Source organism: Garra rufa, chromosome 11 (genome assembly GCF_049309525.1).
Source record: "Garra rufa chromosome 11, GarRuf1.0, whole genome shotgun sequence".
Taxonomy (NCBI): Eukaryota; Metazoa; Chordata; class Actinopteri; order Cypriniformes; family Cyprinidae; genus Garra; species Garra rufa.
This window is the reverse complement of record NC_133371.1, coordinates 32,406,199-32,420,904: the sequence shown is the minus strand read 5'-3', so window position 1 is coordinate 32,420,904 and position 14,706 is coordinate 32,406,199. Positions and strand designations below refer to the sequence as shown.

Below are 14,706 nucleotides of genomic sequence, written 5' to 3'. Positions count from 1 at the left end.
ATGAACTTCACATCCGCCAGAAGCCCTTTCTCAGTCTCTTCGTTGAGCAATGGAGATGACCGCAAATTCAGTTTGGGGGGATGTAGCAGTTATGATACCGACAGCGTGGCCTCCCGCAGCTCTGGCGTCTTTTCTGGATATGACACGTTGGATACTCCGCCGAGTTATGACTTCTATACCAACACAGAGATTTTTGGGAGAGCAAAGAAGTCAAGACCTTCTCTCTTTCAGCTGCACTCCAACCCACAGGTAGGAATGACATTAAACTAAACTTTTTTCCTCAGAAATGAACTAATTAACAAAAACAAAACAAAACATTGATAGTTTACGATTTAGCCACTAGCTCATTTAAGTTTTCTTTCAGGACGACCCTTCTCCACCTCCTCTGTATGAGGAGTCAAGTGTGGACAAACAGAGTCCGGATGAAGATGAACCCATAGAACCTCCTCCAGAACCGACCCGCTTTGGATGGGCTCAGGGTGTCATGGTAAGGAAGATTACAAATCAGATGTGTAAATGATATAAAAATACAGTAATCCCAAACAATATTTGGGGCTACCCTTAAAAAAGGTTAAAAAGAGTTAAAAACAAAACATACAGTTGAAGTCAAAAGTTTACATACACCTTGCAGAATCTGCAAAATGTTAATTATTTTACCAAAATGAGAGGAATCATCCAAAATGCATGTTATGTTTTATTTAGTACTTACCTGAATAAGTTATTTCACATAAAAGACATTTATATATAGCCCACAGGAGAAAATAATTTATAAAAATGACCCTGTTCAAAAGTTTTCATACACTGGAATACTGTGTTGTGACCTGAATGATCCACAGCTGTGCTTTTTTGTTTAGTTATAGTTGTTCATAAGTCCCTTGTTTGTCCTGAACCGTTAAACTGCTCACTGTTATTCAGATAAATCTTTCAGGTTCCACAAATTCTTTGGGTTTTTAGCGTTTTTGTGAATTTGAACCCTTTCCAACGATAACTGTATGATTTTGAGATCTATCTTTTCACATTGAGGACAACTGAGGAACTCATATGCAACTATTACAAATAGGCTCACTGATGCTCTAGAGGGAAAAACGATTCATTAAGAGCTAAGGTGAAAACTTTTGAACAAAATGAAGATGTGGGCATTTTTCTTATTTTGCCTAAATATCATATTTTTTTAATTTAGAACTGCCCTTTAGAAGCTACAGAAGATACTTACAGGTTTCCCAGAAGAAAAAAGAAGTTAAATTTACCCTGATATTCAAATTCAACAAGTTTTCACCCCCCAGCTCTTAATGCATCATGTTTCCTTCTGAAGCATCAGTTAGTGTTTGAACCTTCTGTAATAGTGTCATATGAGTCCCTCAGTTGTCCTCAGTGTGAAAGGATGAATCTCAAAATCATACAGTCATTGTTGGAAAGGGTTCAAATACACAAAAATGCTGAATTTGTGGGACCAGCAGGCAGTTAAACTTTTCAGGATAAACAAGGGACTCATGAACAACTATCACTAAACAAACAAACAAACAAAAAACATACTTAACCCCATCTTAAAAACAAATTAACGTTTTAAGCCCCCATTTTTGGAAATGTGAAGTCAGATTTCAAGTTTACACTATTAACATGTTCTACTTAAATCTGACACTCACAAAGTGTCCAGAAGCTGCCTTAAGTTTGAACAATATTTTTTTTGTTTTAACATTTTAAACCTCACAAGCCTGTTTTTGTAAACATTTAGCTTGGAAAATGTTTTTTGTGCTATTGTTTTATTTCTTATGTATAATAAAGATATGTAAGACATGCCTATAAAAATTTCATATTACTTATATACAAAATACTGTTAAAAGAAGAGAAATATTTTGTTATATTGCAAAGCCATTAACACATTCTATGTCTGTGTATAGGCAATTCAGAGAATTGTTTCTAAACACATAATATATGTTAGAAATGTATTGCTGAAAGCATGTTACAACTGTAATGTTAAGTTACAGGCTGTGAAATATGTGTTTGTAGTAGAGTTAGACCTTTAAACATCAGCAGGGCTGGAATCATGTCTCGATGAGGCACTCAAACTTTTGTTTATTATTTATCAATTGCGAGTTACTGTCATTACTGTTATTTACTACAGCCTACAGTTTGCTAGCTAGCTATGCCTTCGACACATGAATGCACATTAGCTGTTGTATAGCTAATCCAATGAATCTGCTGGAGGGAGCATCCATTCAGGTTGTAACGGTATTCGGCAGTTGAGAGAGATGACAGCTTTGTCGCGAGTGGGCATGGTTTTGGCACTGACAGTGGACACGCCCCTAGCATTTGAGAGCTTGAGATACTGCTTTTTCAAGATTTGGATAACTTATTTTATTTATTTGGCAGTTTTATCATTCAATTTTGGCTGGGTGGTTTACAACACGTTTCTGTAGTGTGACAAACTCAGAACATTGATTTACAGGTACTTTAAGTGTTTCTCTGCATATGGGTACAAATATACTTCAAACATCTAAATAAAAGTGAAGCAGACAGCATTTGTGTTCCTCTAAGTGGATTCTGTTTGAGCTGACACTGTATTCTATCTGTATTCCCTGTAGATTCGCTGTATGCTGAATATCTGGGGTGTTATTCTGTACCTGAGGCTTCCCTGGATCACAGCTCAGGCTGGGATTGGTATGTCAGACTCTGTTGTTTTATGTTTTGATCTCTGTGTGTTTTACTGATAAATTCCCTCCTTTTGTAAAACCCTTTGGGGCTGTTAAGTTACGTATCGCTATAATATATACTTGTGTGTCAGCGCTTTTGCAAGCATTCCTATTAAAATGAACATGTTCCTATTCACATTAAAGGTTTGACTTGGATTATCATCTTGGTTTCCTCTTCTATTACGGGCATCACTGGCTTGTCCACATCGGCCATTGCCACTAATGGAAAGGTTAAAGGAGGTAAAGATTAACATTACATGTATATGCTGAATAGATTTGACTAATATAATTAAAAAAGCCATAATCAGACATCTTACTTGGATGCAATATTGCATAGGCATGTTATTTAATTAACATTAGATATCACCACTGATATTTTTGTATTCTTTGTATTTCTCTCCAGGTGGAACATACTTTCTGATCTCTCGAAGTTTGGGTCCAGAACTAGGAGGCTCGATTGGGCTTATATTTGCTTTTGCTAATGCAGTAGCTGTAGCCATGCACACTGTAGGCTTTGCTGAAACAGTACAGGCGCTCATGCAGGTGGGTAATATGGACTAGTATACCAGAAAAAAAATTATTTACCATCATAATTGACTGTTTTCCCATATATTTTTCTTACATGGAACACATTTGAACCATGATTTTGACACATTTTTTCTGATGCTCATCAGGAGAGTGAGGTTAGCATGGTAGACCGACTAAATGATATCCGTATCATTGGAGTGATAACTGTCACCTGTCTGCTGGCCATCTCAATGGCTGGAATGGAATGGGAGTCCAAGGTATGTTCCTCAAACAGAGTGATTTTAAGCAGTTTTGTCTGGTTCAGCACCTAGTTTGCACTGATTTTGTTCTTCTCCCAGGCCCAGGTCTTGTTCTTTTTTGTCATCATGGTCTCCTTTGCCAGTTACATTGTGGGAACCATCATGCCAGCCACTCCACAGAAGCAAGCCAAAGGATTTTTCAGTTACCAAGGTCAGAGAGCAATGTAGTCAATATGTTGCACAAATGTGCTAGTAATAACACTTTATCCTCATTTTCCCATTGCTAGTGAGATTACGTTACCATATGTTCCTCATAAAGTGTCTCAATTTGTGTCCAATAGCTGATATTTTTGCGACAAACTTTGTGCCCGACTGGCGCGGACCGGAGGGCAGTTTCTTTGGCATGTTTTCCATCTTCTTCCCCTCAGCTACAGGCATCCTTGCGGGGGCTAATATCTCTGGAGATCTAAAGGCAAGTAGAGTTCCCGGTCTTAGTGATGTTTCTTCCAATAAAAAGATTTTTTATTTGTGCGAACTCAAGCCTCTAAAAGCTTGTTCACACTACCTCCCATAGGATCCAAATGTTGCTATACCTCGTGGTACAATGTTGGCCATTTTTTGGACCACTGTGTCGTATCTCATTATCTCAGCTACTATTGGTGAGTATCAGAAATGCTTACCAAGTCCATGATAATGCATGTTGATTATTTTTTTATTGCTTCCTTTTCATTTATGTGGGTCTTTTTTATATATGTCTCGGTAAAGGGATAGTCCACCCAAAAATGAAAATTGTGTCATTATTTACCCTCATGTTATTCCAAACCCAGAAGACCTTAGTCGATCTTTAGAACACAAATTAAGATGTTTTTGATGAAATCCGACAGGGAAAAGAAGAAAAAAGTACTCTGATAGCGTCATACAATTACAGTTAAACCACTGATGTCACATGGTCTATTTTAATTTGTCACTACCTTTTTCAGCCTTGAACATGGTAGTTGCATGGTAGTCTATGCAGTCTCAGAAAGCTCTTTAATTTAATCAAAAATATCTCAATTTGTGTTCCGAAGATCTTACGAAAGATCTTCCGAAGGTCTTACAGATTTGGAAAGACATGTGAGTGAGTACTTATTAATAGAATTTTCATTTTTGGGTGAGCTATCCCTTTAAGATTGTCAAATTGTACAAAAATTGCAAATGAGGTCCACTGTATCATACACTTACAGCCATGTTATTTCCCTGTTGTTTTCTTTAAATGCACTCTAGGCTCCTGTGTTTTACGTGATGCTTCTGGTTATATAAATGACACTGTGTCATCTTTGTCTGGGGAGTGCTTGGGAGTGGGCTGTAACTATGGATGGAACTTCACTGAATGTATGACCAACAGGACCTGCCCCTTTGGACTCAGCAATTATTACCAGGTGACTTTTATGCCTAAATGGTCATTGAGTAGGGTTGTTAATTAAAAACATGTAAAAATATGTCTTCTAAATATTGTATAACACATTATTAACCATCTGATGGTCGTAGGTCATTTTGAACTGAAAATGTTGGTGGACATGATTAGAAAAGGCTAAAGGATCTTAAAATATAGGCTCATTTGTGATATTTAAAGTGCAAAAATGACCACCATAATATGAAATAGAAACACTATCTCAAGACCAATTTGTATGTATTTTACATGGTGGCTAATTGGCACAAATTCATATGACCTCACACATGCAATTTTGTATGATTTCTTTGAGGGATAAGTTTGGGGGCGGGTTAGGGTTAGTCCTTCATACAAATTCTTACGAATTTGCCATTTTACATATTTTAAACACAGTTGTCAGACAAGACAGAGCAGGTTACTTCTGATATGAAACAAAGTCTCAACTTTTAAATTTTGTCATTTTTTTAAGAAATTCAAACAATAAATACCTTTTTGTTGCTCTTTAATGTGTCGTGACAGATCACTGTAGCCCCTCAGTTCAAGCAGCATGTGAACCAATCATCTCTTCCTCTTTACTAGTAGTTATAGCATGAAATAAACATGAATGAACACCAGAAGGTATCTTATTTCAACCATGGAAAGACGTCAATACACATCATTTTTTAAGTTCAAGTCCACCAGTGTTGCTGTCCGGTCTGGTTTGTCTGACGGACAAAAATGGCAGGTTCGGCTTTATGATTGGTCAGACTGCCTGTCAGTCAACTGTGAAGGGTCAATTAATAAAATATATACAAACTGCAGCTGGGTTGGTAAATACAATGAAATACAATGAGAAATAAAAAATATAAAAAAACAGAGCTATTGTTTTTTAGATACAATCTACAAATCTTTGATATTGTATGTACCCATCTAACAGGGAACGTTCTAAAAACATTCTGGCCAGGGTTACCCCAAGTTATGAATAAATGTTCTTGTAGTAACGTTCATTGAATGTTTGTTCTAAATCTGATCTTCAATTATGTTCACAAATTTGCTAGTACAAAAACATTATTTATGCATCGTTCATCAAATGATGATTGAGGAATACCAGAAGGTTAATAAAAATTATATGTTCTTCTGTCATATATCACTTCAGAGTATGAGCCTGGTGTCAGCGTGTGGTCCTCTGATCAGTGCTGGCATTTTTGGAGCCACTCTTTCCTCAGCCCTGGCCTGTCTGGTATCTGCTCCTAAGGTCTTCCAGGTAATAAATGAGCCCATGAACATCTTCATACCTCCATGATAGAGTGCTAAACAATCTTAAGTGTTATTTACTAATTTAAACATTCTTCTTAACTCCCATCCATTCTCCTTCTTGTTTCCTTCCAACTCTTTTCTCTTCATAGTGCCTTTGTAAGGACAAGCTGTATCCAGGCATTGGATTCTTCGGGAAAAGTTATGGGAAGAATAATGAACCACTGAGAAGCTATCTGCTAGCCTACGTCATCGCTATATGCTTTATTCTTATTGGTAAACCACCAAACATCAACATTTTCCCATGCAAGTTTTGAATGCTCTTAAAAAGGCAAATGTTCCGACATACAAATGTTGTAACTTATATTTCAGCTGAGTTAAACACCATTGCTCCCATCATCTCCAACTTCTTCCTCTGCTCCTACGCCCTCATCAACTTCAGCTGCTTCCATGCCTCCATCACTAACTCGCCAGGTAAGCTACATCAAGCCACAATGGGTTTAGCTAACATTTTATGAAGCAATTCTAATAGTGGTTTACTAATAGGTTTAATGGTGCATGCTGTAACCACCGCAGGGGTGTTTTCTTATGTGATAACATGACAAATGCAAACAAAATATGCTTTGCGGAAATAATTTGAATACTCTGTTATAGCCATTTGTATTCTCATTAAGCTGCATGCTACTGTAAATTCCCAGGTCTCAAAATAGCCATATTCATGCTCACTGAAGCTTTTCTCATTTTCCTTGTGTGTGAGCAGGCTGGCGTCCAACTTTTCGATTTTATAGCAAGTGGTTGTCTTTGCTCGGAGCAGTGGTGTCTGTGATCATCATGTTTCTCCTAACCTGGTGGGCTGCTCTTATAGCCATCGGCATAGTCATCTTCCTGCTGGGATATGTGCTGTATAAGAAACCCAGTAAGACACCTACACTCTTTATAGCTGGTGGACACGAGTCTTTGTCAGAAATAATTTGTCTCACGAAGCTCATATTATTCCATCGAGCATTTCAGCTTGACCCAAATAATACTACCAACCTTTAAATTATGTGCTTAGTGCTATTATTTGCTTTTGCACATTTCAGATGTCAACTGGGGTTCATCAATGCAAGCCAGTTCATATAACATGGCACTGTCTCAGTGTGTAGGTCTTAACCAAGTGGAAGACCATATAAAAAATTACAGGTAATTAACATTATGTCCACCAATCATGTATCTTAAATTTTTTTTCCATTCAGCTCCTTTGAAAATGTTCCATTTGTGTTTAGATCCTGAATTGTGTTTCTATTCCTGCTTCTGCCATTTCTTCCTGTGTCCTAATTTTTCCATCTGTTCTTTTTCTCAGGCCACAGTGTTTGGTCCTCAGTGGGCCTCCCTGTATGCGTCCTTCCCTAGTGGATTTAATCAGCACCTTCACCAAGAACCAGAGCCTGATGATATGTGCAAATGTCATAGGAGTGAGTCTATGCATAGAAACATTCATACATATATTCTCCTCAAAATAATTCACTCGTTTTTCTATAGAAACATTGTCCAACAGTGACACCAGCAGGTAAAGTTACAGCGGGAGTCTGCGTCTCTCTCGCCTCCCCTGAGCCCATTGTGTTTTAACAGACCCCCTAAAGCAGTCATTCCCAAAGGCGGGGTCCCGACCCACAAGTGGGTCGCAGGAGATTTTGTATGGGTCGCCAAGTCGAGCACTATTTTTCAGTGCGCTATATACTCTTGATTAAAATTTATATGTGTAGTTCACCTATTAGCCGCACGAGGGAGCTCGTCGTTTTCTGCTTTCTTTTGTTGTTGTTGTTCTTTAGCTGCGCTCTGCATCGCCTGTGTCATACTCCGTCTGCAGTGCGTATGCGTTGCGTATTTTTTTCCCACACCCATTTAACGGATTGGAGCGTTCACACTGCACGCGGTTGCTGTCCGGCAGTACGTCCCAGAAGCAGTGCGTTTGCAGCAGAGCAGCGATCGTTTCGGCAGAGTCTATTTTTTGCTGTGCTGCAAGCGCTGCATGTGCTGAATTAAAGTGACAGCGCATTGTTCGCTGTAAAAATGAACATGTATTGACACGAAAATGTCACATAAATGCATCTAAATGAAGTCCACTGTTTCACAGTCAACACGTGGCTTTTTGGCTAGGTTTAAAATAAGGAAAAGTGCAGTTTTAAAGAAAAAGGCAACATAATACCTGCACTTGTCCAGGTAGAAAAGTTCTTTTAAGGATTGATTTTAATAAAGATTTAGTGCGAAAGAAAAGCATGAGAGCCGACTGTTTCTGTCTGTGGTAAGTTTTAATTAAAATATTTTTGAAAGTCCAATTTCAATTAGAAAAGGAAGCTAAAGCTTCCCTATGTTGTGTTTACATGTGTTGCAACTTGCTTGAGCAACTTAATATACAAATCTAGAAGTCAAGTGCATTGAATAATACGTTGTTTTTTATTGAATTTAAACGTGAATATGTCTGTTATTGTATTAGTTAACTGTGATAAATGAGGATCACAATGCTGAAAAAGCACTTTTGGATTTGAAATCAAAATAAATATTGTGTTTGTGGTAAACAGCATTTTCTGTAAATCTGCATTTTACTTAAATTAAAAAAAAAATGTGCTTTGTCAAATATCTGTATCTCTTTTAAATAGTTAAGTGGAAGCATGACCTTAAAAATGGTCATACATATTTTGTTAATGCATAAATTATCTTCGTGATATATGAACTATATGGGCCTAATGTTTATTGGGTCACAAGGATTTATCGACTTTAAAATGTGGGTCCCCAGAAAAAAAGTTTGGGAAACACTGCCCTAAAGCATATGTTGAGTTTGGTGGGGGGTATTTGAGAATGAATGGGGGAAAGTCACGTGAGAAAAGGCAATGCCTCCATCGCGATATGATTGGATATGACTATGTTCGGCTCGGCTGAGATTGATTAATGTGATGAATCACAAATCAGTCTGAATGAACAATATTATGGCGTTAATGGAAAGATTAATTTAAAAAAGTAAACAACTCACATAATTAAAAATAATCTGTAACATTATTACATAAAAATAAGACTTAAAATGGCATGAAAACATGATGTGTGGGAGTTATTAGTGAGTAATCAGCTTGGTGTAATTTAAAGTAAATCTCTGTGTCTGTGACCAATATTTATAGAGCTTTGATGACTTGTGACTAAAAGTCATTTAAAAATAGTTCAAAGTTAATATATAATTAACTATAATAGTTAACTATTGAAAAGAATAGTTGAATATAATAGTTTAAATATATTGTTTAAATTGTTACTGCCTTGAGTCATTATTTTGGAATAAATGTAAAATGTTTAAAAACATTAACTTAATGAGATTCAAATAGTGTGCAAACCCTACAGAAATATTATTCTTATTAATTGCCAGAACACATTTAGAAACATTTTTCAATTTGATTGTTTCTTGGATGTGTCAAGGACATTTTTCTTTTTTTTCAAGGTTTACAGAATGAGGTAACAATAACTCTTTGTGCCACTGCACAACCATCTTCATGACTTATGTTTTGAAAATACTATTCTAATCACTGTCAGTATTTCTCAGTTTTAAAAATCCTTTCCATCTTTAAACAACTTAATAACTTGAATATTTTCTCCCAAACACAAATTCTCTCTCTCACTGTCTGTGTGTTGTTGACAGGGTGGACCCTCACCTGGCGGAGGGGACTCGGCCAAAACCAGCACTCATTTGAAATGGCTAGACAAGCGTCGCATAAAGTCCTTCTACCACACTGTAGTGTCTGATGACCTTCGTGTCGGCGTACAGATGTTGCTGCAGGTCACACATGTTCTATAACCTAAAACAAACATAATTTATTTCACTTTGCATTTCTGATGAATGTGTACCACCAAAATGAGTCTAGTAATGTCGGTTTGTGATATTTTTTCTATTCCAGAGTACGGGTTTGGGTCGGATGAAGCCTAATGTCCTAGTGATGGGATTTAAGAGGAATTGGCGTAAAGCTCAACCAAGCAACATTGACAACTATATTGGAATTTTCCAGTATGTATATCATACAATTATCATACAATATAAGAACCATTCTTGGTTCCCTCAAGAAAATTTCAGTGAACAGTTCTTAAAAGAACCATTTTAAAGAACCTTTCAAACCTTTTTTCGCTATAAAGAACCGTTTCTCCATTTAAAAGGTTCTATGGATGTTCAAGGTTCTTCATGGAACCATTGATGCCAATAAAGAACCTATATTTTTAAGAGTGTAGAAAAGTCAAAGCATGTGACTGTTCCATCCATATGTTTTTAGCGATGCATTTGACCTGCAATATGGTGTATGTGTTCTTCGGATGAAGGAGGGTCTTGACATAAGTCGAACGATGCAAGCACAAGGTATGGACTAATTCAAAACTTTTAACAGTTTTCTGTGTATATTATTCCTTCTGAAATGTTCTTCCACTATAGTGAATTTAGGGTTTGAGACGTCTACTGAACAAGGACTTGACACAAGAACCTCAACCACTACTACACCACCCACAATCGACATATCACGTGTGTATCCAAACTCTTAAATACTATATCATGGCTGTTTATCTTTCAGCCAAAATAATTGTATCTCATGTGTTGCAGTGGATCCTGAGGAACTAATGGCTGCAACCCAGCCAACCACTGTATTTCAGACTAGACAGGGAAAGAAGTATATTGATGTGTATTGGCTCTCTGATGATGGGGGTGAGTTACATTGATATACAAATAATGTGTTAGTTTTTAAAGGTTTTATAGTGATAAAAAAATCGTAATAATTCATTGTGTTGTCAGGTCTGACACTATTAGTGCCATACCTCCTGACCCGTAAGAAGCGCTGGGGCAGATGCAAAGTGAGGTTGTTTGTTGGAGGGAATGCTCAACAGGTTGATGAGCAGAAACAAGAGTATGCATAACCTTAATTTTAAAACTTTTAGCGGTAAAACTTTAAAATACCATGTCCGTATTACACATATTATATGTAGAAATTTCATACCAAAAGTTCGGGTTTGTATATATTTGTGTGTGTGTATATATATATATATATATATATATATATATATATATATATATATATATATATATATATATATATATGTGTGTGTGTGTGTGTGTGTATATACTAAATATCTCAATATCTTTATTACAAAGCCAGTCAGAATTGTATTTTTCTCACCAAGCCTGCATTTATTTGATCCAAAGTACAGCAAAAACTGTAAAATTTTAAAATGTTTTTACTATTTAAAATAACTGTTTTCTATTTGAATATAATTTATTCCTGTGATCAAAGCTGAATTTTCAGCATCATTACTCCAGTCTTCAGTGTCACATGATCCTTCAGAAATAATTGTAATATGCTGATTTGCTGTTCAAGAAACATGTATTATTATTATGAGTATTTAAAAAAGTTGAGTACATTTTATTTTTAATGAATAGAAAGATCCAAAGATTTATCTGAAGTAATAAGCTACAAAAGTAATATGCTACAAAAAAATTCTGTTTTAGATAAATACTGCTCTTCTGAACTTTCTATTCATCAAAGAAACCTGAAAAAAATTCTACTCAGCTGTTTTCAACATAATAATAATACTTTATGAGCAGAATATTACAATGATTTCTGAAGGATCACGTGACTGGAGTGATGATGCTAAAAATTTAGCTTTAACATCACAGGAATAAATTACATTTTAAAATATATTCAAATAGAAAACAGTTATTTTAAATAGTAAAAATATTTTAAAAATGTACTGTATATGCTGTACTTTGGATCAAATAAATGCAGGCTTGATGAGAAGAAGAGACTTAAAAAAAACATTAAAAATTTTGAATGGTAGTGTATTTCAAACAGTATTTAATTGCCTCTCACAATTTCAAAGTTCATTAAGAAGTGCTTGCATTTGTCAATTTACAGGCTCAAAGCTCTGATCAGCAGATTCCGTCTAGGTTTCCAAGATATTCAAGTCCTTCCAGACATCAGTGGAAAACCACAATCTGAGCAGTACAGTTTTATTTATTCCATTCATGTTATAACGTTATGCACTGAACTATTAAACTATATGAAAACTATTTTTTAATTTCTCTCCCCAAATTACTGAAACAGCATTAAAAGGTTTGAAGATCTCATAGCACCATACAGAGTAAGTTCAGTCCAAAAGGATTGTCAAGAAGCCGATGAGACGACAAAGGAATTCTCCTGGATGGTGACTGATGAGGAAATGGAAACGTTTAGATCTAAGGTATTTCAAATGTAATGTTCGGATACATAACCTACTTTCTTTATAAGCCATGCATCATCTTTTAAAACATTTTTGTCTCATGTTTCTGCAGTCCCTCCGACAAATACGCCTGAATGAAGTTATTCAAGATTACTCAAGAGATGCTGCACTGATCATTGTGTAAGTGTTATTCATACAGGATGTGGTGGCATGTTGTCATTCAGATAACATAAAAACAAAACAGTGATCAACAAAAGGTAAATATGCGTTCCTGTGAGTTTCTGACATCACCTGTCATTTTTCTGTCTTTTCTGTTTTGTTTGGCAGAACGATGCCTCTTGGGCGAAGAGGGGCGTGTCCTAGTGCCCTTTACATGGCTTGGCTAGAGATTGTGTCACGTGACCTTCGACCTCCAGTTCTCCTTGTCCGAGGCAATCAGGAGAATGTGCTGACGATGTACTGCCAGTAAACGTCACCTTTTCTTGACATAACTGTTCACACACCTACATCAGATGAAGAGAAACTCTTGTTCATGGCATGTTAAAATGATGACAGATTTACATACTTTCTAATTGTGTTTCATACTTGTTTTGATAATAATAGGGTGTTTGTTTTAATTGGTTTAACCTTTTTTTCAATATATATTCAAAAATATGTATTTTTGCTAATTTAGATCTTACGCACTTTCTCCAGAAGTAATAATTCAAACAAGTCTGTATTCAAACAATCTCCTCTCAAAACCACAAATTAAAGGAGTAGTTCACTTTCAGAACAAACATTTACAGATAATGTACTCACCCCCTTGTGAAATGGTGTTTTTTGATGAAAACATTTCAGGATTTCTTCCCATATAATGGACTTCTATGGTGCCCCCGAGTTTCAACTTCAAAATGCAGTTTAAATGCAGCTTCAAAGGGCTTTAAACGATCCCAGTCGAGGAAGAAGGGTCTTTTGAAGCTGCATTTTGGAAGTTCAAACTAGGGGGCACCATAGAAGTCCATTATATGGTGAGAAATCCTGAAATGTTTTACTCAAAAAACATAATTTCCTTATGTCTTAAAGAAAGTCATAAACATCTTGGATGACAAGGGAGTGAGTACATTATCTGTAAATTTTGACATTCTGAAAGTGAACTACTCTTTTAAGTTAGAGAAATTTTTGTTTATTCTGATTATCTTAGTTCAGTGATTGAACAATTTGCATATGTATAGCTTTTTTTTTTCTTTTTAATGACAATATTACTGAATATTTAATAAATTAGTACTTATGTATTGAATCTGTTAATTCTGAGACTATTATTTTACTTTATGGCACTTAGGCAAACCTAGATAATTTGTTTAGTCATTGAAATTAGATGTTTAACTTGCAATTAATCATCAACTATAGAGGGTTTTGCACTTAAGTCACTATTTGGTAACTTGCCCAGATGCGATACTCAGATGTAAACAACAGCATGGATTACATTGATGAATACTACTGAATACTTTGTTCTGCCAAATTATGCTGTCTAAACCACAGAAAAAGTGTATGGACACTGCTAAATCATATAGAGAAGGACTTAGTAAGCAGGATTGCAAGAGGGTGCAATATTTTGACAAACTGAAGTTAATAGGTGGTAAAGATACGTACGAGCAGTATTAATTAAGATATTAGCCTAATATTTCACCTACCTGACCAGAAATGATAAGAACAAAATGTAGTCAAGATTCTTGCTCTGGAAATCCTGGTTCAGTTTGGCCAACCACAAACGCCTTTTGTACCTCAGACAGTTTTTTTGCACTCTTCTCCTTGATTTGGTATAACTTTTGGCAGTTTATACTCCAAATATTGAAGATGTTCATGTCTTTCTTTCTTCAGTCGTAAGGAAATGATGTTTTTTGAGGAAAACATTTCAGGATTTCTCTCCATATAATGGACTTCTATGGTGCCCCCGAGTTTGAACTTCCAAAATGCAGCTTTAAAAAGGAAAAAAAAGGAAAGGAAGTGAAGTGAGGCCAAGTATGGTGACCCATACTAGGAATTTGTGCTCTGCATTTAACCCATCCAAGTGCACACACACACACACACAGTAGTGAACACACACGCACCTGGGGAGCAGTTGGGGGTACGGTGCCTTGCTCAAGGGACTCACCTCAGTCGTGGTATTGAGGGTGGAGAGAGTGCTGGTTATTCACCTTCCCCACAGACAATCCCTGCTGGACCTGAGACTTGAACCCGCAACCTTTGGGTTACAAGTCCGACTCTCTAACCATTAGGTCACGGCTGCCCCCACAGAAGTAGGGCTCTAAACGATCACAGCCAAGGAAAGAAGGGTCTTATCTAGCAAAACAATCAGTTATTTAAAAAAAATAATAATAATTACAATTTATATACT

The 14,706-nt window shown here is 36.3% G+C and overlaps 1 protein-coding gene across 1 annotated transcript; it reads left to right on the top strand.

Annotated features, from left to right (window-relative positions):
* slc12a3 (solute carrier family 12 member 3) lies at positions 1 to 13,527 on the top strand. Its single transcript, XM_073850875.1, has 26 exons — positions 1 to 249; positions 365 to 487; positions 2,583 to 2,658; positions 2,835 to 2,930; positions 3,094 to 3,233; positions 3,365 to 3,475; positions 3,557 to 3,668; positions 3,799 to 3,929; positions 4,032 to 4,116; positions 4,721 to 4,875; positions 6,022 to 6,129; positions 6,272 to 6,395; positions 6,492 to 6,593; positions 6,880 to 7,035; positions 7,202 to 7,301; positions 7,462 to 7,573; positions 9,781 to 9,918; positions 10,037 to 10,143; positions 10,403 to 10,485; positions 10,558 to 10,644; positions 10,723 to 10,824; positions 10,912 to 11,023; positions 12,029 to 12,115; positions 12,218 to 12,353; positions 12,445 to 12,512; positions 12,660 to 13,527. Exons 1-26 carry the CDS (start codon positions 1 to 3, stop codon positions 12,799 to 12,801), a joined length of 3,042 nt encoding a protein of 1,013 aa, XP_073706976.1. The 3' UTR covers positions 12,802 to 13,527.
* The last annotated feature ends 1,179 nt before the right edge of the window (positions 13,528 to 14,706 follow it).

Bases quoted from the DNA above. Each gene is read 5' to 3' on its own strand.
- slc12a3 (XM_073850875.1), top strand. From the start codon at position 1: ATGAACTTCACATCCGCCAGAAGCCCTTTCTCAGTCTCTTCGTTGAGC. The intron at 3,930-4,031 runs GCAAGTAGAGTT...TACCTCCCATAG, and splicing joins ATATCTCTGGAGATCTAAAG to GATCCAAATGTTGCTATACC. The intron at 4,876-6,021 runs GTGACTTTTATG...ATATCACTTCAG, and splicing joins GACTCAGCAATTATTACCAG to AGTATGAGCCTGGTGTCAGC.